This window comes from Silurus aristotelis (assembly GCF_946808225.1).
Source record: "Silurus aristotelis genome assembly, chromosome: 9".
NCBI lineage: Eukaryota > Metazoa > Chordata > Actinopteri > Siluriformes > Siluridae > Silurus > Silurus aristotelis.
In genome coordinates, this window is record NC_139582.1 from 28333494 (window position 1) to 28358421 (window position 24928).

At 40.2% G+C, this 24928-nt stretch overlaps 1 protein-coding gene across 6 annotated transcripts; it reads right to left on the reverse strand.

The window, feature by feature from the left end:
- Window positions 1-4013: 4013 nt before the first annotated feature.
- Window positions 4014-24601, reverse strand: LOC310731510 (complement C3-like). 6 transcript variants are annotated; one of them, XM_083551175.1, is made up of 43 exons: window positions 24460-24601; window positions 24224-24268; window positions 24005-24034; window positions 23605-23797; window positions 22929-23094; window positions 22742-22812; window positions 22324-22415; window positions 22057-22139; window positions 21658-21745; window positions 21475-21577; window positions 21227-21341; window positions 20921-21036; window positions 20697-20834; window positions 20049-20264; window positions 19749-19949; window positions 19509-19667; window positions 18961-19090; window positions 18673-18735; window positions 17840-18121; window positions 17377-17620; window positions 16967-17052; window positions 16646-16785; window positions 16338-16547; window positions 16087-16153; window positions 15874-15960; window positions 15594-15797; window positions 15404-15479; window positions 15149-15308; window positions 14865-14975; window positions 14560-14704; window positions 14117-14280; window positions 13733-13888; window positions 13573-13632; window positions 13399-13489; window positions 13019-13070; window positions 12856-12943; window positions 12579-12668; window positions 12376-12481; window positions 12199-12288; window positions 12047-12124; window positions 11889-11969; window positions 11650-11797; window positions 4014-4350 (listed from the first exon to the last, which is right to left on the reverse strand). In XM_083551175.1, the coding sequence occupies exons 1-43, from the start codon at window positions 24543-24545 to the stop codon at window positions 4230-4232; spliced, it is 5232 nt and encodes a 1743-aa protein (XP_083407301.1). In that variant the 5' UTR covers window positions 24546-24601; the 3' UTR covers window positions 4014-4229. The 6 variants fall into 6 exon arrangements, with proteins under 6 accessions (XP_083407301.1, XP_083407297.1, XP_083407298.1 ...); XM_083551171.1 differs by lacking the exon at window positions 4014-4350 and adding an exon at window positions 10748-11054 and having other exon boundaries at window positions 24005-24031; XM_083551172.1 differs by lacking the exon at window positions 4014-4350 and adding an exon at window positions 10748-11054 and having other exon boundaries at window positions 17846-18121.
- Between the last annotated feature and the right edge of the window lie 327 nt (window positions 24602-24928).

The following is a 24928-nucleotide window of genomic DNA, read 5'->3' on the forward strand; positions in this document are numbered from 1 at the left end:
TTGCATTTTACAACATGACATTGCCAGACCACATACTGCATCAATTACAACATCATGGCTGTGTGGAAGAAGGATCCGGGTACTGAAATGACCAGCCTGCAGTCCAGATCTTTCACCCATAAAAAACATTTGGCGCATCATAAAGAGGAAGATGCGACAAAGAAGACCTAAGGCAGTTGAGCAACTAGAAGCCTGTTTTATACAAGAATGCGACAACATTCCTAGTCTAAACTTGTCTCTTTAGTCCACAGACGTTTGCAGACTGTTATAAAAAGAAGAGGGGACGCCACACAGTGGTAAACATGGCCTTATCCCAACTTTTTTGAGATGTGAAATTTTAAATCAACTTATTTGTCCCTTAAAATGATACATTTTCTCAGTTTCAACATTTGATATGTCATCTAGTATGTTGTATTCTGAATAAAATATTGAAATTTGACACTTCCACATCATTGTATTCTGTTTTTATTCACAATTTGTTCAGTGTCCCAACTTTTTTGGAATTAGGTTTGTATATAAGATGCAAATAACATTGATTATCTCTTTATCATGGAAACTGTTAATGGGTGGGATTTATTAGGCAGCAAGTGAATTTTTTTACTCAAAGTTGATGTGTTAGAAGCAGAAAAGATGTGCAAGCATAAGGATTTGAGTGAGTTTGACGAGGGCACTAAATTGTCAAGTCGAGTATTTCTAAAACGCTTTTCACAACGGACAAATTGTGATGGGTAGACGATGGGCAGCTCCAAAACTGCAGGTATTGTGGGGTGTTCCCGGTTTGCAGTCATCACTATCTATTAACAGTGGTCCAAAGAAGGAACAGTAGTGTACCGCCGACAGGGTCATAAGCGGCCAAGGTTTATTGATGCACGTGGGGAGAGATGGCTGGCCCGTCTAATCCAATCCAACAGATAAGCTCCTGTAATACACAGTGCATCGTAGTCAGGGCAGGTCCTGTGGAGTGAAAACTGAGGTGGAAACAAAAACGCCACTCCATAACACCACTGGTAATGATTAATTCCCTGTCAGGGACGTTGTAGCTCATTGGTTGAGATGGTGGACTCCTGGAAGGTTGTGAGTTCGAGTCTCAGCCTTGCCGCTGTATAAATAGTGTGGTTGTTAGTTGCTCTGAATAAGGGTGTCTGCCAAACGCACTGTAAAATAAAAAAGTATTACCGGTTATGAAAGCATGTCCTTCTTTCACCAGTGAGACCACGTGTTGTTTTTTTATGGACTGTATGATATTAAACTTATATAAACTTTTCTCACTACAGATCTCACAGAAACGAATCGCATAAAAGAATAACTAAATACAATTAAAAGTACTTGTTAACATTTTATATATTTTAGAATAGAAATGGTACTTCATCATTGTTTTTGTAACTTTGTTTTGTTTATTTTAGACTGGTTCTGTGCTTTGAGTATAAACTTGGATAAACATGATATATTCTTTGACTGAAAGGACCTGTTTCATGGAGCAATTTTCCAGACTTAATGGAAATAGTGTTCCATAATGTCAGTATACTCTGTCTGCAGCTGTGGAACATGCTTCAGCAACAAGTTTGATCCATGGATCTTCTTGGTACCAGATTAAACAGGATTTCTTCATAGGTCTTGTGGCATCCAAGACACATGGAGGAGCTTTGCAATATTAGAACGTGGTATTTATCTTACGTTTTTAAGTCAGATGTCATTTTAAAAGATAAAAAAACGCCAGGAGTGATTAAAAAAACGCCTGCTTGTGTTATTTGGTGGCTCAGTGGTATAAAAACTTGGTTCTGCGCTTTGTGAAAGCTGGTTCAAATCCTGCTTATTTCTTGAAGTTTGTTTTGAACTTTAGATTGTGTAAGATTGAGATTAATAGAGCTGTAATACAGATTACCTGTATTAGTTCCTGTAGCTTGGTCTCCTAAGGATCTCTCAGGTTTTGAGTCTTGCTTCAGGTGATGTGTTTACTTCTCTCACTGTCTTTCATTACTATTATTTGCTCTCTGCAGGTATAAAACGAAAGATAAACCCTCACAAAAAAAAAAGAAAAAGAAAAAAAGAAGGAAGAAGGAAGAAAAAAGAAGAAAGCAGATGAGTGCGTGGGACTTGATGGCTTTGTGGTAAAAGCCTTTGCCTCTGGTCTCAGAGGTTGCTGGTTCGAATCCAGCTTGTCCTGCCACTGGGTGAGTTGTGAGACTGTCTGTGGTGAGTTGGGGGTGGAAGGATGTGTGTGGTGAGGAGAGGGTTGGGGTAAATGGTGCTTCAAAAGCACAGAAAATGTCAAAGTGATAGCTTTGCATCTATAGGGAAAAGTTTCTGCAGAAAACTAAATAAAAGCTATTTCCTGTTATTTGGCTGCATAACCCTCTGCCTTCATCTCTTCAGGAGCCGGGGAGGGAGATGCCGGGATATTGCCCCCTTTCTCACTATACACCCTCCGATTCCTTCTTAGCTCATGCCTTCCGATACCTTCTCATATCCTGAACCTTCTTCACAACTCTTGACAGAACCTTCACAGTTTTCTTCTGTAACCTTTCACGCAATTGTTTTATTCCCTAGAGTCCTGGCCAGGGTTTGAACCAGCAACCTTTCAACCCAGAGGTGAAGCTCATCCAACTGAGCCACAGGATCTTATACTAGCAAGCTGATTTAATCCGGCTTGGTGCCAGATCCCACAGCACACCTTCAGAGGCCTTGTGGAGTGAAAACTGAGGTGGGAACAAAAACTCCACTCCATAACACCACTCTGGTAATGATTAGTTTCCTGCCAGGGATGTGGTAGCTCAGTGGTTAAGATGGTGGACTCCTGATCTGAAGGTTGTGAGTTCGAGTCTCAGCCCTGCTGATGTATAAATAGTGTGATAGTCAGTTGCTCTGAATAAGGGTGTCTGTCAAACACACGGAAAAAAATAAATAAAAATAAAGTAAATGAAAAAGCATTTCAGGTAATGCGTGCACGTCCTGCTTTTCACCAGTGAGACCGGGTGCTGTTTTTCATGGCCTGTATGATATTGAACGATATATAAACTTACACTAGAGAGACTTTATTTATTTCATTCTATTAATGATTAGTTTCCTGTCACGGCAGCACACACACAATGTTTTATTCCTCATGAACCCTTCTTCTACTTTATAGATACATTTGACCCACACTGAGATGTTAAAGAGAATCACAGGCCCATAACACCTGCTTTACTCCAGCGTTCTCCTCAGAAGTTCTCTGTGAAGGTTTCAAAACTTCTTGTTTAAATATTTGATAGCTACCCCTTGTGGACAGGGCTGATGCTGAACTTGATTCATTCTTTGACTGAAAGGAACTGTTTCATGGAGAAATTTTCCACACTTCATGGTAATAGTGTTCCATAATGGCAGTGTACTCTGGTCTGCAGCTGTGGAACATGCTTTAGCCACAGGTTTGATCTATCTCACAACTTACATCTTCTTGGTACCAGATTAAACAGCACTTCTTCAGAGGTCTTGTGGCACCCAGGACACATGGAGGAGCTTTGCTTCATTAAAAGGTGGTATAAATGTTTTTTTTAAAAGGTAGATGTCATTTTAAAACATAAAAACCCCAGGAGCTCTTGTGCTGCTTGTAAGATATGGTGGCTCAGTAATATAAGAGCCTGATTCTCAGCTTTGCATTTGCTGGTTCAAATCCTGCTCATGCCTCTACTTCTTAATGTTTGTTTTGACCTTCAGGTTGTGTAAGATTGAGGTCAAAAGAGCTGTAATACAGGTTACATGTATGAGTTCCTGTAGCTTGGTCTCTGAAGCATTTCTGTACATATCTCTCAGGTTTTGAGTCTTGCTTCAGGTGATGTGTTTACTTCTCTCACTGTCTTACTTTAAGATTCATTTCTTTATGCATGGATAAAACAAAAGTTAAACCCCCACAAAAATGAAGGTGAGTGTGTGGGACTTGATGGCTTTGTGATTAAAGCCTTTGCCTCTGGACTCAGAGGTTGCTGGTTCAAATCTGGCTTGTCCTGCCTCATATGTAACATAACTTACATTTTTAAAAAAAAATACAAAGCAGTAAAGAATGCCCGCTGAAATGTATATATTTCTGTACGTAGAGATGCGGTGAAGCGATTCATAAAGTGCAAATTTAAACTGAACACAAGATTTAACCAAATTAGCGACTGGCATGGAAAAAAGTTTTGCAGTGTAGCAGACTGGCTTTTATATTGTGTTGTGTAGTAAGTGAGTGTGTGTGTGTTTGTTGTGTGTGACGTTTCTTAGGTCTGGCAGCCATCGGTCTGCAGTTCGGTGCTAAAATTGGCTAGCTCTGCGCATTTTTCACACGCACCGGACGGCCAGTGCTCCACCCACGTGTTCTTCCCCAGAGTGTACGTGTAACTGAAAAGAAGAGAACAGAAGCGATGCTGAATCGAAAAAGGTTCAAATGAACAGATTAAACGATTTTAGAAAAACATGTAATTGTAGGAGAGTATTAGGGATGCAACGGTACACTGAGAGAATGCTAAATGTGTGCCACGCTTTTATCAAAGCAAAGAAATCTAAAATATAAAACATTCTGAATTATATAAAAAATATAAAACATTATTTTGTTTGCTACACAATTCAAGTTGTTTAGATGTCTTCAGTATTAATGTACGATGTTGAAAAGAAGGAAAAGAAGGAAAAACGAATGAAGGTTGGGTACTGAGAACCGGTATTGTTTTTTGGACCGGTACGTAATTGGGTCAGTACCGGACTACCAATAAGCTTCAGGCCAACCGGTACTGTTATTGATACTTGCGTTGTTTTATCTCCATATACTCCGGTGTTAATGGTGAATTAAAGATGCTGCTTGTCATGTTTGCTCGAAGTATGTGTGATGGTTGAGACGTTTAAAAGTGTAGGCTCGTGTTACATAACTAAGCAACATCAGTTTCAGATGCAATATATTCAGTAGTTTATTAGTGAACAAAAGAGGCAACACTAGCAATAGAATTCAAAAATTAAAAACATTAATCGGCACCAGCAAAAACCCAAACGATCGTTTTTCAGGCTTCCGGTCCGCTGTCATTATGAGAGCGGCCTCTAGAGGCGATACACTGATGCCACAAGAGCAAGGTGCACGGACAGTGGGATATTAAATATCTGCTGCGAACGGCTTGGTGCCAGATCCCACAGCACACCTTCAGAGGTCTTGTGGAGTGAAAACTGAGGTGGGAACAAAAACTCCACTCCATAACACCACTCTGGTAATGATTAGATTCCTGCCAGGGATGTGGTAGCTCAGTGGTTAAGATGGTGGACTCCTGATCTGAAGGTTGTGAGTTCGAGTCTCAGCCCTGCTGATGTATAAATAGTGTGGTTGTCAGTTGCTCTGAATAAGGGTGTCTGTCAAACACACTAAAAAAAAAAAAATTAATAAAGTAAATGAAAAAGCATTTCAGGTAATGCGTGCACGTCCTGCTTTTCACCAGTGAGACCGGGTGCTGTTTTTTATGGCCTGTATGATATTGAACGATATATAAACTTACACTACAGAGAGACTTTATTTATTTCATTCTATTAATGATTAGTTTCCTGTCACGGCAGCACACACACAATGTTTTATTCCTCATGGAACCTTCTTCTACTTTATAGTTACATTTGACCCACACTGAGATGTTAAAGAGAATCACAGTCCCATAACACCTGCTTTACTCCAGCGTTCTCCTCAGAAGTTCTCTGTGAAGGTTTCAAAACTTCTTGTTTAAATATTTGATAGCTACCCCTTGTGGACAGGGCTGATGCTGAACTTGATTCATTCTTTGACTGAAAGGAACTGTTTCATGGAGAAATTTTCCACACTTCATGGTAATAGTGTTCCATAATGGCAGTGTACTCGGTCTGCAGCTGTGGAACATGCTTTAGCAACAGGTTTGATCCATGGATGCTCCATCTCACAACTTACATCTTCTTGGTACCAGATTAAACAGCACTTCTTCAGAGGTCTTGTGGCACCCAGGACACATGGAGGAGCTTTGCTTCATTAAAAGGTGGTATAATTTTTTTTTTTTTAAAGGTAGATGTCATTTTAAAAGATAAAAACCCCAGGAGCTCTTGTGCTACTTGTAGGATTTGGTAGCTCAGTAACATAAGAGCTTGCTTTGCATTTGCTGGTTCAAATCCTGCTCATCCCTCTACTTCTTAATGTTTGTTTTGACCTTCAGGTTGTGTAAGATTGAGGTCAAAAGAGCTGTAATACAGGTTACATGTATGAGTTCCTGTAGCTTGGTCTCTGAAGCATTTCTGTACATATCTCTCAGGTTTTGAGTCTTGCTTCAGGTGATGTGTTAACTTCTCTCACTGTCTTACTTTAATATTCATTTCTTGTTGCATGGATAAAACAAAAGTTAAACCCCCACAAAAATGAAGGTGACTGTGTGGGACTTGATGGCTTTGTGGTTAAAGCCTTTGCCTCTGGATTCAGAGGTTGCTGGTTCAAATCTGGCTTGTCCTGCCTGTGGGTGAGTTGTGAGCATGTCTGTGTCTGTAGTGAGAGCAGATCAGGTGAGTGGTGGATGAAAGGCTGAGTGTGGTGAGGAGAAGATTGGGGTAAATGGTGCTTCAAAAGCACAGAAAAAGTCAAAGTGATAGTTTTTGGTAGAAAATTTTCCCTATAGATGCAAAACTAAGTCGATACTTTTTCCTGTTTTTTGGCTGCATAACCCTCTGCATTCATCTTTTCAGGAGCCGGGGGGGCAGATGCCCGGATATTGCCCCCCTTTCTTACCATACGCCCTGCGATTCCTTCTTAGCTCATGCCCTCCAATACCTTCTCACATCCTGAACCTTCCACACAGCTCATTCCAGAACCTTCACAGTTCTCAACCTGAACCTTTCACGCAACCATTTCATATACGAGAGTCCTGGCTGGGGTTTGAACCAGCAACCTCTGAACCCAGAGGTAAAGCTCATCCAACTGAGCCACAGGATCTCATACTAACAAGCTGTTTTAATGCACATTTAACTTTTCTATTCAACAAACAAAAGCTGAAGATTAGCAGCAAACAAGGGATGACGTGCACTGGAGAACGTGACTTTAACCGCTATACCACCTTGGGACGTAAGCCATTGTTTCTCTTTTGTTTATTTCTACTCTTAACCTATTAAAAACAACTGAAAAGCTGTGGTGAGGCTTGAACCAAAGATGTCCCACACCAGAAACCACAATGTTAACTACTATACCATCTGAGGACACTAAATAATTTGGGTATTGGACTTTTGTCTTTAATAAATGCTGCACCTCATGGTTCAGATAAAAAGTGAGTTTCTGTGGAATGCACTTTACCTGGGTTTCTCTATTCCCATGAAAGGGGCTTTTGGCTTGTTGCAATTTTTGTTGAATTACTTCAAACAGTCAAGTATTAAAGCTTAAAAAGTACGTTGTTCCCTATTTCAGATCACACAATTTAGACACCTTAAGCATCCTAGCAAGCTGGCTGGGGTTTGAACCAACAACCTCTGAGGCGAAAGGTAAAGCTCATCTGAGTCAGCCAAAGAACACACTATACAGCGACAAGAAGAAATGTTGCTTACTGCTTTTTGCTTCTGTTCGTTTTTTGTCTTAACCTATAAGAACAGATGAAAATTGATGGTGAGGCTTGAATTTATGCACCAAAGGTTTCCAGTTTTATTGGACGTTTTACTCTATTCTTGTCTCTTTTTTAAACTAAAATAACATGAAAACTGAGTCTTAGACTTGAGCCAAAGATGTAATGGAGCAAAGACCATGTTGCTAAGCACTACGCCATTTCAGGATACAGCTTATTTTTGCTCATTGATCTTTTGTCTTAACAAAATAGTTGGGAACCCTTTCAAGAAGAATCCACACAAGAGTTCCTTCAAACATTACCAGGATTTGAACCAGTGAACTTCTTAACTCAAGGAAAAGCTCATATAACTGAGTCACAGAATCTCAAAGAAGGCTTTTCTTTTAAGCAATTCTGAATATATTTTTTTTAACTATTTTTCTAGTTGCAAAGTTACAACAAACAAAGCTAAAGGCAGGTTTTAAACCAGGGACATCTTGCAGCAGAGACCATGATACTAACCACCAGCTCAGGACAGGGATGGAGTTTGCATTTGTCTTTTGTGTGTAAAAACAACACAGCTGACACAACAATGAGTTTACTGGAAGAGGAGATGTAGTTGTAGTTGTAGTTTCTTCCCCCTGTAATGGAACTCTGAGAAGTGACCCATATGTAAACTGCAATTCCAAGCATAAGAAGGTCAATCCTGATAGGACACTGACCGCCTCAACCTACTTTCCATGCAACTGCATTTATCGCCTAAAGACCTTAATAAGCTTAATTAATGGAGGACCTCATCTTCACAGTCTGATTTATACATACAAAACTTAGGTACCATATTTGCAAGAAGGTTTGTAAAAAAGTGATGCATTAGATAACGTGGCCTCCACAATCACCCAATCGAAATCCGGTTGTAATGGGAAAACTATTTCAGGTGACTAGCTCATTAAGCTGACTGCGTAAATGCCAAGAGTGTGCCGAGCTGTAATCAAAGCAATAGAATAGAAAACATTAAGGCTGCACGATTTGGGAAAAATGTTACGTTGCGATTATTGAGGTATTGCGATATGCGATATAATAAATGGGTCAATGAGTCAATTGATTGGTTATAAAGAAAAATGGACACAGATTATTTATAATGCTGAAATGTGTATTTGTAAAACAATAAATAAATAAATAAATAAAAAATAAAAAATTTACAAAACAAAATACAATTTGCATTAATGTCAACTCAAAATTACAGCTAAATTAAAAAAATAATAAAATACAAATTTTCATAGAAAATAATTTTTTTTTAACATTTTGTCCAAACAAACAGGAACATATCATGCAGGATGTAACATACACTCTGTGTAAACTCTTTACAAAAGGAAACTGGATATACATTTTGGTTCAATCATCACACTCAAACCACCAAATCTTCCTTTTTTTTTCATTTTCATTTATTACCAACTGGTATTTCCAAATCCTTTTCCTTAAAAGTTCTACTCATCACATCAGAGTTTACTTGGCAAAAAAAAAAAAAAAAAAAAAAAAAAAAAACAGGAATCGGATCTCACGATTCACCTAAAAGAGCCAATTAAACGAGTCGATTCAGAGCTAACAACCTTGTTGCTTTTGTATAATTTAATTGAATGACCTTGTTATCTTTTGATGGTTTACATATTGTTACTATATCCTCCGGAACTGTGTTAAATAGTGAGATATTGTGTAAAATATGATGTGTAATAAAGCGCATTATTGAAGGTGGTCAGAAAGATGGCGCTTGGATTTGCACTCGGTTCTTCACCTTCACCTAAAGGAATCGACTCAAAGATTCGATTCGTTGGCAGCGTTTTTCCCTCCGTCTGCAGCTGAAAAACTGTGTTACAGTTTACCTGTAAGTATCGGCTTAAATAAATTATTTTATTGTTTTATTAGTTAGAAAAATGATAGGCAGCGTTATCTAAATGTTCTTTTTAATAAATGTAGCTAATTGTCTCTCTGCATGTGTTAGCTAGCTGCGTTAGCATGTCACCAATTAAAGCCGGACAGGTCGCTGTAATTTAAGAATTTTTAAAGGAAATGTAATTTAGATTTATTTAGTTTTATTAACATAAATTAATAATAAAAAATAAGCTTTGAATAACTTACATTTAATTGGCTAACATTAGCTAATTAGCCTGTTGGGATATTTAGCAAACGTTAGCTACTTCGCTTTTTTCAAGTATTTTCATATTTAGATACATGATTTCATGTTTCGGTCTATTAAAATGCATTTAGAATGATCACATAATTCAAGAAATGGGGCAAAGAAATGTGCACATTTATATCATTAAATTTGTTTGATCAATATCACACAAAGTGCTTTTTTCCCACCAAAAATCAACATATTAAAAGTGTGATAATTGAACTATTGTATAAAATCTAACAAGACGTTAATATTAGGAGACTTGTTTTAGACACTACATTGCCTGTTTTTGCACAAAACAAACAAAAATAATTCGAAACAAAACCCACAGCAACTCTGAGCAACACGATGACGAATAATTCAGGAACGAATCACCCGTTGAAATGATTCGGTTTATATGCAATGACTCACTTATTAACGGTGACATGCTGCCACCTACTGGCGGTTTTAATTTCACATTGAAAGTATCTTCTGTTCTTTTTAAATAAGCTCAATTATTCAACGCCTTATGTTTAAAATGTCTAAACATTATTTATGCATTTGTAACTGCAGTTTAAGCCATTGCATGTTCACCTGAGCGGCATTAAACAGTGTGTAAATAAATGTAAATGCCACTTCAGATGCACCTTTTTGTTTCCTCTGAATCGCAAAGATGAATTCTGTTGATTCTGATTTCGTTTGCTTGGTAACCAAAATGTCGTATTATTGTAATTGAAATGAAATGTAAGAGTTCGACTCGAAAGACTCTATTTGACTATTTAAACTTATTGCAAAAGATTATTGTGTTACTGCTGTGAAATGAGCACTGCACAAAATATGATCAAACATTTTACGAGTCAGCTGTCCACTGTCGTCCTTAAGGGACAGCACAATAACACAGTCAGCAAAATCAGAAATTCATCATAAATAGTCTAGGGAAGACACCAAGTCTGTGTTGCATTCTAAATGCAAGTAAAAACCCCACGCTCACTAATCTTTAACCTGTTTAAAGAACAGAATAGAACGACACACAGTAGAGGGCTTTTGATTTCCAGTCAGACAGAACGGAGCAGACAAATCAGTGTTAATGTAAAGCTTTATTTAGATCCGTGTGCTGTTTGTATAGGAAACGGTTCACTATGTTACAGATTCTGAATGTAAAATAGACACTTTAACATGCACACAAGCACAAAGGTGTGTGTTGAAGACAACATGGACAACCCTGTGTATGGTTTTTTTTTTTTTTTTAGGTCCGGCAGCCAGTGTCCCCTAATTCCGCCGCGTATTGCTCCAGCTGCTTGCATTTGTCTTGCGCCTGAGCGTTACAATCGGCTGGTGACGGCCAGTGTTCCACCCACGTCCCCTTCCCCAGAGTGTACGTGTACCTGAAGGCAAGAAAGAAAAATTATTTTAGGCAACTCAGAATTTAAATGCGTGATTAAAACACAATGCAGTTGTTTTAAAGTAGTGAAAGCTAGACAGCAAAGTGCACTCCTGGTCTAGTTTAGGATGTATTATAGCCATAACCTCCCTCTGGTGGACATTTTGGCGAATTGCAGTAATACAGATTGCATAAACACCCTCACACGGACAACTTGAGAAGCAAATAGAAGGTCAGAATGCGTGTTTGGAAACTGATAAGGGTTTGCAAGAAAGATTAACAAAAAAAACGTCTAGATAGAAGAGCGCACACACTTCTGTTCACTAGTACAGTAATCCCCCGCTTTACCGCTGTTCGAATCTGGTGCCCCCCCCTGGTTTATCGTGGAATTGTGTTTGCTACGTAACTAAATAGTTTGGCTAATTTTCCAGGTCTCTCATGGAAAACACGATAGGGAATTGTTTTTATGGAGTTATGTTGAAATACTAAAATGTATTATTTAAAATCGAATTATTAATTTTAAAATGAAGTATAATGTTAATACAGTACCGTATACATAAAATAGCATATTTTTGGGTGGCGTCCGTTTATCTGTTTACCTGCTTTCATCACTGCCTGCTTGCCAGATGTCAGAGGGTGGACCGATGATGAGGTAGTCCTGATCTTTAAGCAGATTTAGCCCCGCCCTGCAGCCAGCGTGAGAGAGAAACACACGCGTGTCCTTTTCTTTTAGACCAACTTCTGAGCCTGCGCACACACAGTTTGAGCAAAAGCACAATGAAGTTACAAACGTTCTTTTGGCTTTTCAGTTTTTAGAAAGAAAAATAGAATTACTCACCTTCTTTTATGACCTGCAGGATCTGCATCTCATATCGGTCATACTGGCTCATACTTACGCTCAACACTCGGACCTTGTACACTGGAAAACAGGATGCGAATGAGAAACAATGCATACGAGTTTATGGATCGTTGCGTTATGGTAATCTGTCGTGTTACCGTGGTGATTTCCACTGCATGCAACTTTAAGCCTCGCTACGTTTGTCTGAGCAGTTGTCTTCATCACGCAGCAGTCGCCTGCAAAAATCCGGTTGAGTTAAAAGCAGTTAGTTAATGAGCGTTGCATTGAATTACTTTTTAATATTTCTTACTCTGCGTGCAGCGGCAAACGTTGCCTTTGCAGATCTGACTGAGCTGCTCCTTGTCCTCTGGTGGAGTGTAAAACCTGCTGCAACGTTTATCTACACACACACACACAGTTCAACTCTCAGCTGGATCGAACATGCAGAAGTGTGTAAAGGTGTAGAAATATCCAGTCTCCTGTGTACCTGGATTGTAATACTGGTAGACAGTAACTGTAGACGGTTGCAGGAGGCCCACTTTAAATTTCTGATTCAGCCTGAACGTAATGACGTCTGCCTCTTTGTTGGAGACCTGAACACACACACACACACACACCAGGTACACGGAGTACATTATTACAGCATTTTAATAAAAAGTGTGACGATCAGCACATAGTCCTCCATGTTACCTTGAACAGATGAATGATGAGGGAACCTCGATCGCTCAGATTGTCCACCACTTGGAAATTGTTGATGTAGCGATCCACAGCGTTGGTCAGCTGTAAGAGCAGAGAGCACACATCAAATTGCATATTTAAAGCATTTCTGAGATCTTTCTTCCATCCTTTTTTACACAATGTAATGAAATATCTCGATCTATTCTGCTAATTTGATTGCTGTGCGTATCCAGGTACTGTTTGTGTCCTCGTGAATGATCTACTTGCAGTTTCAAGATTTTTTTCTTACCAGCTCGAGATCCGAGGTTTCGGGTTCAAATCCAGTAGGCAAACTGATGTCGAGCACCACCATGCGCATTTGCTGCTGCGCCAGAGCCCTGATGGGACAAAAGGTCCACGTTAACGTGAATACCGCGTCATTCCAATGACAGAGTTGCACATCAATGGCTCACCTCACGTCGATGCTGAGTTTGTACACCTTCTCTCCATCTGCTGGAGGCCGTTCTGTTGAAATCAGTGAGGATAAACACGTTACCTTAAATCCACAGTAGCCTACAGATCTACATTATGAACTCTTTCCCTCAAGTCTACAGCGCTCTCAAGCCTACATTATTCAAGCAGCCATTTTCTAGAGAACTCTGGTGTTGAGAGCCACCAGTCTGAGAACTGAAGTGATCAAGAAGCATTTTCCTGTATAAAATCTATAATGGAGATTCAACCAACACTAAGGATGTCAGAATAAAGATTTGATTAACAAGTTTTCCATTTGTTGACCGGTTCAGTGTGTGTCATGATCTAGAAAACAAGTAAAATGCTAAGACTAGGGACTCACCGTTGCTTTCCATAATGGAAACATTCAAATCAAAGCCATTACAGGAGCTCTTCTCATGCACATCTGGCAACTCGTTGTAAACTGTGAGCACCTGTTGAGGAAGGAAAGATCAAACCTATAATATGGCTGTTAGTTGAGGATTTTAGATCCAGGTATCTTAGGTGTATTTTATACCTCAAGGATTCCTTGGCCATTTCCTGAGGCAAGCACTGTAAAGTCCTGATCGAGAGGAACCTGTGCAACATTATTCTTTTTTAAAAATAGGATTTAGCATACGTAGCAAATGAAGATTAGATAAAGAACAGTGGCAAAGTGCAAATTAAAGAGGACTGACCCTAGCAGAACGTGCCACATGGGCCAGTTTGGAGTTAAAAGCCCAGCGTACATCCGAGCGACCAGAAACACTGAGGTCCACGCGCAGGTTCATGTCAGCTGGAGAAGGTTTCTTCACCAGGTATTTAGACAGCGCCTGCAGCACCACCATGGTGGACTTCAAGGAAAGGACAGGATTTTTTTCATAAGCTTAGTCATTGTTCCTTAATATTAGTAAATACATGACTAGTATTAGTTTTCATTTCTCTCTCATTTAAAGTAGTATTTAACTTTTTTTTTTATTTGATTGAAATTTTTAAAGAAGACATTCAGGCAAAATTGTACAGACTCTATTCTGTTATACTGAAATTTTGAGCCAATTAGACAAATTCAGTATGACCAATACCTGGGTGGATCCATATCCTCCCCCGACCCGTCGATGCTGATTCAGCCAATTGAACGGAGCAGCAGCCTCCTTAAAATGTCCACCTTCAAGAAGGGCCAGCAGTGCGTAACCTGTCGCCTCCAGCGCGAATAAGGAATTGTCTGCATCCGGCCAGTGTGTGCGGTCTGAAAGGAAGAATGATCTCAAATGCAAGAAAAACATAATAGTGTGTGAAATTCTGAAAGTGCATCTCAATCCAAAGACGGTGCCTGGATGTGACCAACTGCTCAATCACAAAGACTATTTGCAAAGCTCTGCTCTTGGCCTTCAAGTCCTCCATGTCCCAGTCCCCTCATGCCTCCTAGTCCTGATAGATTCTTTCCGTATTTTATTGAGACATTTTTGACACTTGCTTTTCTTACTTTAATAAATCAGGTTATTGAGAAAGGCGTGGCCGAGAGTACCTGCTGATGCCGATTTCAGCAAAACGCTCTTTGCGCAGCCTTGATTGCTTACAGCCAGAGCATAACATGCAATGGCGACGGAGTACGGCCTGCGCAGCCGGTGGTATCGCTCCTTCAGGTAATCTCCTGCTCTTTGGAACATCACCTGCAAAATGAGATTCTAGAGACTTAAAACCCTGAGCTTTTGAACAAAAAAAGGAATGAAAGAAGTGTTGGAGAGCACAAACAGGTATGTTTACTTTTACTAAAAGTAAGATATGAAATCCATATATGAATTTGTGTGTGTGTGTGTGTGTGTGTGTTACCTCTATGTTTATTTCTGCATCATTGCATGTAACAGCACCCTTAGCTTCAGCCAAGGCTATCAGTACAAATGCAGTCAGAGTTTCAGTGGATTCAGCACCCCGAAGACCTCCCTACACACACACACACACACACACACACACACACACACACACACAGCCAGTTCAATATAAGCACCAGACTCTCATCCATCCAACAATCCAGCTAGTCGTTTTCCACCACAGGATTTATCTCGTTTGGCAAAACTTGGTATCAACATCTACATCATCATACAATCTTATCTCACCGTCATTGAGGTGGTATAGACCGGGTTGTCCTCCTTGAATGCTCCAGAATAGAGCTGCTTGTGCTTAAGCAGGTAGAGCAGCGGGCCACAGATATTTTGATTATCCACCGTGATGAACGGATAAGCCATGGAGAACACCTTCACCACGAACGCTGTGATCCTGTGACACAGAGAGGAGGAAGATTATGTGAAGAGATTACAGACAGACTGATGAGGCCGAATATATCTTGCATATTGTAAAAATGGTGTTAATACCAGGTGCTGGTTCCTTCATTTCTGTACGGTGGATACGAGTAGTCCGTTTTGCGATAATGAAGCTGGTTTTCGTAGCCTGGCGCAGAAGCAAAAAAGATATCAAATCTCTCTGTACGTTTGAACCTGAGCTCGCGTTACACTTACGCATCAGTGAGAGGTGACCGAGATCGGAATATTTCTCGGATCTTACCTTTCTTTATGTACTTCAGGGCCTCATCTCTGCGTTGCATTCCCACACTCTCCCACTGCGAGCTGCGGTCCAGGTAGTGAACGGCGATGAGCGGCAGCGTGATGCTAGCCAGGTTCTGTTCCACACAGCCTCCTGGCATCCGGATCAGCGCCGCCAGCGAGTCCTGATTGATGGAGTTATCGATGCTGTCTGCAATCAAATGACCTGAAACACGTGGACAGTAATGACATGTTCAGTCAAAAAAAAAATTAACTAACGAGTATGCAGATATTCATTTTACCTCTGACGTTAACAAACGTTTCAGGAAGTGAGTTGGGGACCACAGAACTCAGTTTAACTTTATCCACCCGAATCGCCTGGTTTCCATCTGAGAACCAAACAAACTGGATTTATTTCAAAAGCACTTTTTTTGTATAAAATTTGGTACGGATGTGGCAAATTCAGGGTATTCCTGATTTTGCACACTTTTACGTAAAGCAGCACGTGGGCTCACCGATGTCTCCTTTTGTGGCAGGATTCAACACATAACTCCTCACGTTCATCTTCTGAACGCCCTCCACCTGGACGCACACACGAATCGCAGCTAAGACATGACAATCATGCTCAATTTGATGCAGCAACAGTAACTCAATGTTATATTCATAATAAATGAGTGTAGTGAATGCTACAATTTGACTACAAATCAACACTGTTTCTTAAATAATGGCAACTCTTGAGTAATAAAAGTTCCACATCAGGCTTTACCACCACGTGAAGGATTTTTCTAATGGCGTCCTGTCCAACCAGGCTGCGTGACACAGCAGTGACCTGCAGAGGGAGCGCTCCTGCTTGGAGCGGGATTACAGTGTAGGGAATGAGCACTGAGGATTGAGCTCGCACGAAAACCTCCTGCTTGTGATCCCCAGTAAACGCCACACTGCACATATCCACCGTTTTTGACAGGATCACCAGCGCCTACACAAAACACGATGTTGCAGTGTAAGGAACATCTGTGATCAAGAGCTTTGGGTAAAATAATCGAATAAAGAAATGTAAAGTGTGAGGAAAGTGACCGTCAAGTTCTCATTCATGTAGTTGTGCAGCACGGCCTTGACTTCCACATGCTCGTTTCTGGCTGCAGTGCGAGGAAGGCGGAGGTCGATAAAGAACTGCTTAAAAACCCGGATGTTGAACGGCTCGGCTACGCAGAAACCTGCAGGAACGCAAACTCTGATATCAGAACACAATTGGACTTGATTTGCAGGTAATGTAATCAAATTTTTCTGCCACGTCAACTCAGGCTTTGTGCTGTAGGCCATTAGTTTAATGCAAAAAGACGGGTCACCAGTTGGATAAAGCAGGTCAGAGACAGCTAGATATCGAAAGGAAATGACCTGTTTTAGATGATGCACTGACACCCAAAATGCCCCATTGAGTGATGCTGTCAGGGAGAACGTCTTCCACAGGCATAACAGCCAATCTGATTAAAGACAAACACGCTTAGGAGAATTTTATTTACACATTTATATAAATGTGTGCATGCCTCACCAGAGCTGCAAAAGTGTTAAAAAAAATTTTTTTTGAAAAATGAATACAAAGCGCAGCTGTGATGTTCTGGGTCATTGCTATGGATTGTATGTATCGGACCAATTATTTGGAATATCTCCAATCCCCCAACACACACACTTTATAATTCAAATCAATTGAAATAAACCCAATACAAAAGCAAAATTATGTTGAATAAAACAAAAATTAAATCAGTAGTTACCAAGACTACCACCGAGATTCAAGAAATCAGTCTTACCCATCAGTCCCACGTGTTCCAGGAAGTTCAACATCAGTCCACAGCCACGATTCCAAAAACTTTTTGCGAACATAAATGTCATCAATCTCATAGTCGTTATCATCCAGCATATTGTCCTCATCAACCTGCTCAAAGTCCTCGTTGTCCTCTTTTTCCACTTTTGGCGCCGGGACTACACGTGCATATTGGATAGTTAAGGTTTCTTCACGGAGACCAGGAACGAATCCAAGCATTACGGATTCAACTGAATGATCAGAAATTCAAATCAAACAGTTCGGAATGACGGGATAATGATAGGATGTTTTTTAAAAATATTCTCGAGGTGCACACAAAAATGGCTATACCAGAGCATGGTTGAATTGAGAAGGTGTATAAGATAAATAAACCGTTTCAAGGAGTATTCTTTCAAGAAATTTTTTTTGTGTGTTGTGGTGTTTGTTTTGAGGGGTTAACTTTTACCAACCTCTACTAAAATGCCGGCTCACAGGTCTGAAGTAAAAGGTGGATATTGGCTCAGAAATGGTTGGCTCTGGAGTTGTGGTTGGCTCTGGAGTGGTGGGTGGTGGTGGGGTGACTACGCCCAGCTCTTCACCCCTGTACTTTGAGCAGCACGTGAGAAAAGCGATTACGCAGCTCCACTCCTCAGTGATGTAAAGAGCACGACGGCGACACGAGTACGCCATCGGGATATCCCTCATGCCATCAGAGCAGCAGCGCTGTAGAAACTGCTCGGAATAGGATTGCTCTAATCACGCACACAAAAAGGAAAAAAGCCTGCGTTAATTGGTTAAACGTCCTTCTCAGTGCCAACTTAAAATTTCCTATGAAGTCCATACTATGTGCTGCCTTAGTTAGGAAGCAAACAGAAAACAAACCAAACTTATCAAATTCCTTGTGAATCGATCTCAACAAATAAAATCGGGAGAACGTCTATACAAAATCGAAAGCACTATACAAATAAAATCAAATGGAATCAAATAGATAAAAAAGTAAAGGCAGATGGACTCGTACACATCAATTACACGGAAACGTCGTGTCTGCAGGACTGTGGTGCAGTGCTGTAGTGTAGTAAACAGGGCCATGCAAAGCCAACTTAAATAAATACATAAATAAGTAAGAAAATGGCTTATAGCAGAACCATTAGGCCAATTCTTTATGACAGTTTAAGGTCCCATTACTCTGCCGGATGTCTAAATTCTTTTGACTGTACTGACCTCTGTGATTTGTCCTTTCAAAACGGTGGGATTTGAAGTTTCCGTATACTAAACCTGGTATAACGTTTAATCGATTATTTACCGAGCTGGGCTTTGAGACGCAGCTGCTCAGCAGAACGCTTTCTCCTGGACTTCGAGGAACACGCTGTGCCAAACCAGAAAACATACTTGTGTAAATCATCAGTTATGAAACTGAATCCTCAGTTCGATCATTAGTGCTACAGAATTGATTCATTATATGATCCTATTTGCTTGGTTATTTGTACAAACAATTCATTCATATTGTAATTGAGCACGGCATAAGCAAGAGGACAAAGAAAAATCCTCCCTTTCTAAATCTGGCAGGTATTATCAATTACAAAAAAATTACCTTGGCTTGAATCGGTTACAACACCGAAGCTTGACTGGAAATGTAATCCTGCATCCTGGAACACACCCATACTGTCCTTCCCTCCGCCTGAAGAGCAACCCAAATCGCCCTGTCCCAACGTATCCCAAACCTGCTGCACACCACTGGATTAGTGACGGAATGATTTATTAAACGCTTTCTCCGATTTTTTTAAACTACAGCCGTGACCAAAATGTTTGAGAATGTGAAAATGAACAATAGATTTTTAAAAGAATTGGGTCACCCGACCTTTCCCGCTATATGTGGTTCTTTTCCAAACTGTTACCACAAAGCTGGAGGCTCTCAAACCAAACCTGCTCCAGCATGGCAATGCCCCTGAGCACAAAGTGAGTTCCTTGAAGATCTGGTTTACATGCTTTGAAGAGCAAGCTCTTGAGAGGCCTGCTAAGGAGCTACTGATCTCATGCCTACTGAACACCTTTGGGATGAATTTGAATGCTGACTGCATTTAATATTTGTGTTATTCTCAAAACTTTGGGCCACAGCTGTACAGTTGTCATGCACGTCACCTTCTTTTGTGTCAGGCGGCCCTTACTCAGCAGGAAAACGGAGTTGTCCACGGCAACAAGGCTGACCTTGGCTCCAGGGTCGCCCCTCACTTGAAAGCTTAAGCTGTCGCCTGGCGAGTACGAGGACATCACCTCACCCGCCAACGGTTCAACTTTAAGCTACAACACATTCACTATGTCAGTGGGATGTTACTCTGGTACTCCAGTAAATGGGAAACCTTTAAATGCAGTTTGACTCACTGATCCCACACAATTGCTCTCAACGGCCACCAAAATGGAGTCGGACACCACCTCGATTTTGGAGCTCCAAGGCAGTATGTAGTACACCACGAAGCGGAACGCAGGCATCATCTCTGAAGTCAGAAGCAGGGGAAAGTTGGTAATTTCATGCCCCTTGATGTCAATCTTGCCAGTACGGATTATTCTCCCTTTATTCAGCACCTAGAACATGGCAGGGAATGTACAGCCAGATTTGATATTTTCTTTTCTACATGTTTGTTGTGATAAGAACCCAGTGGACAGATGGGATGCAGGACTTACAATGTAGGAAACGTGCTGGAGGAAGTTTTTCGCTTTCTCTGAGAAAGTGGTCAGGTGCAGTTGTAAGTTTAAAGTCTGTCCCGCTTGCCCAGTATACTTGTCTAGCATGACGTGAAGCTGGTTCGGCTTCTCGGGATTAAAAGGCGTGTACGGTTGCACGATCCAATTAGCCTTCGTCTGCTGCTCCTGCCTCAATCCTGGGACGAGTGTCTCTGCCTACAAAGGTAATTTACAAAGGTAAAAAATGCATCATTGTTCATATGTTAGTGTTTGTTTAACGTTTAGAGAAGAAGCTTCTAATGTCAGAATGGCACAGGAATGACACAGGAAGTAGGACTTTATACGTTTCTGGTTAACGTGAAAATGAGACGTGAACCAGATTTGTGCAGAAGATATTGGATGAATGTTGAGAAGAATAAAAAAGTTTTAAATACCGCCAGTGAACTCCATAACCAGGAACAGGGGACAGGTAATATGTTTTTGGTGCTTGTACTCCCCTAACAATAGGGGTTTATAAACCTGAAAGAATTGTCTCAAAACTAAGGAGGATAGTGTTCTAAATCTTTTTGGACACTAATGAAATGTGTGTGTGTGTGTGTGTGTGTGTGTGTGTGTGTGTGTGTGTGTGTGTGTGCGTGTTTGACTTACTGTTATAAGCTTTATATCAGAAGGCATGTTCAGAGATGCTTTGATGGTACCGCTGTGCAATGTGAACAGAGTGGGCACCAAGCTGATTTTAACAGGGACGTTCGGAGCCGGTGAGCCATCGTGGTGGCTAACCGTAACCTAATACCCAAAATACAAACATTTAAAGTGGATTCGTAACCACAATTGTAAATTGCTATATAATACGTACTATTCCGGTACTTTACCGTCATATCAAAGGGTAGACCCGATTTATAAAACTTTGATGTGTCTTTAATGGCGAGCACGTAGGGTGCCAAGACGATCTTGATGCCTGACTTCTCTGCTTCCACTAGGTCGCTTCCTGAGGATGACAGTGCAGCATCATACATACAGAGATATTTTATTTTGTGTTGCCCACGACTGCACTGTCCGCTAATAAAACTATAATAATATAAACTAAAGCTCCGTAGATGCCTTGAGTAGTTTTCCTTGATTATTTCCCTTCCTTACAATTCTACGCAGGATAACTATCTGCACAAAAGACGGCCTACCTGAGCTGGTCAAGACGGAAGCTTTAATGTATATGGACGAGCCTACGAGGCTGTTGATGTTGGAGTAAGCCTTCCTAAGCTCATCGATGGTCAGAGTGGCCGTCCCACCGTCCAGCTGCAAGCAGTCAGGAGCAGAAATGAGAAATGTGTCAGAGACTCAAGGTAGTGTACAGCAGCCTGCGTCATCTACTTCAGTTAGAATTTGATCCCAGTCAGGATTTGACAGATCAAGAACTGAAGTTACTCACATTATTCACTTGCTTCATGGAGGGGAGTCGCACTTTCTCTCCGTTCCTCTCCACTCCAAACACCACGTACGCGACGCCTTTCACTTTCTCACCATACACATACCTGAGTAAAGATTACACAGCTGCATTAGACCTAATTGTACAAGACCCCGACTGGAAAAGAGCAGTAAGGATGGCACTGACCTGGCGTGAACTTCTACCTTCAACTCCTGACCGTCCAAACTGAAGTGTGTGTTTTGCGGTATTAGCGTCACATTGAAAGCTGGAAGCACTACAATCATAAGAGTTACACTAAAAATGTTGTTTCAACACAGACTCCCCCATGTATACGCACCCTACTTTATTTCCACATTTTAGCTCCCAATATTAAAGTAAAGAGGGGAACAACCAAGAGAATCTTCCTTCTACGTCAATATTGCATTAGGATTTAAGATATTGAAAAAGTCCAATTTCTCGTCTAGGTTGTAACAAAGACAGGATATTAAACTCCTAATCTAAGGCACAAAACTGATTTTTCTCCTGAGTTATTTTAATCGGTGAACAAACAAGCTCGCATAACTTCATAAAAATGTAAATACCTACCGTATTTCTTCACCTCAAAATCCGCACTAAACGTGTTCTCTTTCCAGTGGTTGAATTTAGCAATAATCTTCCACTTGCCCTCCCTGTGAAATAGTAAAAACAGTTAAAGGTTAAGTACTTTAATTAATATATATTAATTATTAAATATTTTAACATACACACACACAAACATATATATATATATATATATATATATATATATATATATATATATATATATATATATATATATATATATATATATATATATATCCAGCAACATCATACTTGACAATGTCCGAGAGGGGATAAGTGTTGGAGAAAACACCATTTTCTGCTTTGCTCCTCCCTGTGGTATAGACTGTAATTCCATCAGGATTCTAAAACACCATGGACGAACAGCAACATTAAGGCTTCGGGGCAATCAACACTTAAGTACAGGTAGTCCTCAATTTATGCTAAAGATGTGCTACAAGGACACCATCGTAACATCGAAATAATTGTTAAGTAGAAACATGGTCTAGCCTTCCCAGGAGTCTTAAAGAGCATTATAGATTTATATCTGCACATGGAGCATAATCCCATTTGATGAATCTAAATTGATCTGGGTACAATTAAAGATTCACTGTGATGATATCAAATGATCACCCACTAGAACCCAGTATAAGATAGATCACTATATGAGAGATTGCTCCAAAGCCTTTACCTGGATTTCAACAGAAATGGTGCCACTGAAAGCCTGAAAAGCAGCATTCGAAACAAAAGCTCGACTGCGCACTGTACAAAAGGGAGAGAAAATAAAGACCATTACAGATGACAGATACTTCAGTAATCACGAGTGTGAAAAGCGGGGTTCAAGGTAACCCGTGATACCCAAGTGGTACTGGTCTTACCTGTGTCTCCTGGGTTGTATATGGGTTTGTCTGTCTGGATAAAGATGTAACCAGACAGAAAGGACACCTTACTGAGGTACTTAACCTCCTGTAAGACTCCAAACTGGGCCACCAGCTCTACATACTTGGTCTCTTTCTCTTCTTGCTGCAGGAAACTCGGATTGATCTGTACAGAATGTTCAATTTGTTGTCTCAATCTTGGGGTGTTACTTTTGCTAAAGATGCTCTTGACAGTAAGGTGGAAGGCTTGGCCTCAGAAAGGATTTTAAGGTTTTGCCTTAGTCTTGTTTTCACCTGGACCCGATTTAATCTATCCTGATGTTGGGCTTGACAGTGGTGATCTTTACTACAGTCCCAGTAGTCATTATGTAATTTGTTACTGTACTTACGTCTGTACTAAGCCAACTGAGTCTTGAAAAAAAATAATAAAATGATAATAAGAACATTGGCATAATAAATAAGAAAAAATACTTTGCAAAGCAAATATTTCTGTACTTTTACTCAATTGAAACTTTAAAGGGACACTTTTACTATTAACAAAGTAATATTTTACCTACTGTATCTCCACTTTAACTCAAGTATCTGAACTGTTCTGGCCTTTGTCAAAAGGCCTTGTAAGGGTGTGTGGCCAAGCAAGTAGATGTTATGTTACAAATTTGTAACAAATTGAATGTACCTTGATGGATTGGAGGACGTTGTAGTTATTATCCGAGTTGAGGGTGACGCTTCCCTGCCAGAGTTGATGCGCCCTGGCTGGAAAATCGTACACAGAAAGAGAAACACTGATGGGCTGAGAAAGTCCAAATGCCTCTAGCAGGATGTTTTCGTTAGTTTCCACTCTCAGCACCGCTGGAGCCACCAGTGCAAACCTGGGTGGGGAAAATAAAATGCAACAATCCAAATCCGCAGTTCGTTAGCTGATATCTTTCCTATACATAATTGCTTAACCTGAAAATAAATCCTGTATACATCTGTCTAGTTGTTTAACATTAAATGTAACTAAAGTGTTTTTTTTTTTTCTACTATTTAAAATCCACCCTAAATTTTTCCATGTGTGCAAAAGATCGTGTCCTCACTTTGGTGACGGGTCGAAGTCCGGCTTGCTTCTACAAACACAGAGCAAAAAAACCCTCACTGCACTGACAAAACATTTGTGCTGAAAACAGACTTAAGAAATTAGGACAATGTAGTTTGGGTGCAGTTTGTTAATGAGGTATGACTTTGCTAATCATTCACATACAAACGAAAAAAGATGCGAGAGAGAGCGCGAGAGAGAGGGGAAAAAACAGACTCACACATGTAGGTTACATGACACATACCTCCTTCGATGGGGTTGAAGCCTGCAAGGCAAGAGCGAATGAATGATATGCGCAAAATAACACAAAAAAAACCTTGTAATTTCCCGATACACACAATCTAATGTGGACATTAAGAATTAGGAATCTACATCAAACCCAATGTTTCATGTAGAAAAAGTGCTTAATGGAAAAGTCCTTTAGAGAAAAATAATCAAATTGAAAAAGCAACTCACCCGAGATACTCGTCAAATGACAAAAACTGGGCGTTTAATGCGTGCAACAAGGACAAGACACATAACCAATAAGCTAAAGAGCGCATCCTTGCACATGACCTAGCAAACGTCAAACTACTGCCAAACAAACAGGGACACACATTCTTACATATCCACCCTTAGCCGTCCCACTATTTCGTAATTTTGCAAAAACAGATTCCTTTCTGTCTGTCTGCAATCTGGGGAAAATCCTTTCCAGGGTGCCATTTGGACATTTTTGATTATATATTCTATAGAAGTGGTTTTAAATTTGTGGTTACTTCTTAGTTTAAAAAATTAATTTGGTGCTTATGATCAGGTTCCTCCATAGCAGCAGACACTCACGGTCACCTCTTTTTTTTTTTTTTTTTTGGTTAAAAATCATAAATGGCGGTGTTATGTGTTATTAAGCAGATTAAATATTATATATATATATATATATATATATATA

Excerpts from the sequence above, each read along its gene's own strand:
- LOC310731510 (XM_083551170.1), bottom strand. The coding sequence starts at position 24,545 with ATGCGCTCTTTAGCTTATTGGTTATGTGTCTTGTCCTTGTTGCACGCA. Across the intron at positions 13,889-14,116 it reads GAGGATATGGATCCACCCAG|TCCACCATGGTGGTGCTGCA; the intron begins GTATTGGTCATA and ends CTTTCCTTGAAG. Across the intron at positions 12,944-13,018 it reads AAACTCAGCATCGACGTGAG|GGCTCTGGCGCAGCAGCAAA; the intron begins GTGAGCCATTGA and ends TTGTCCCATCAG.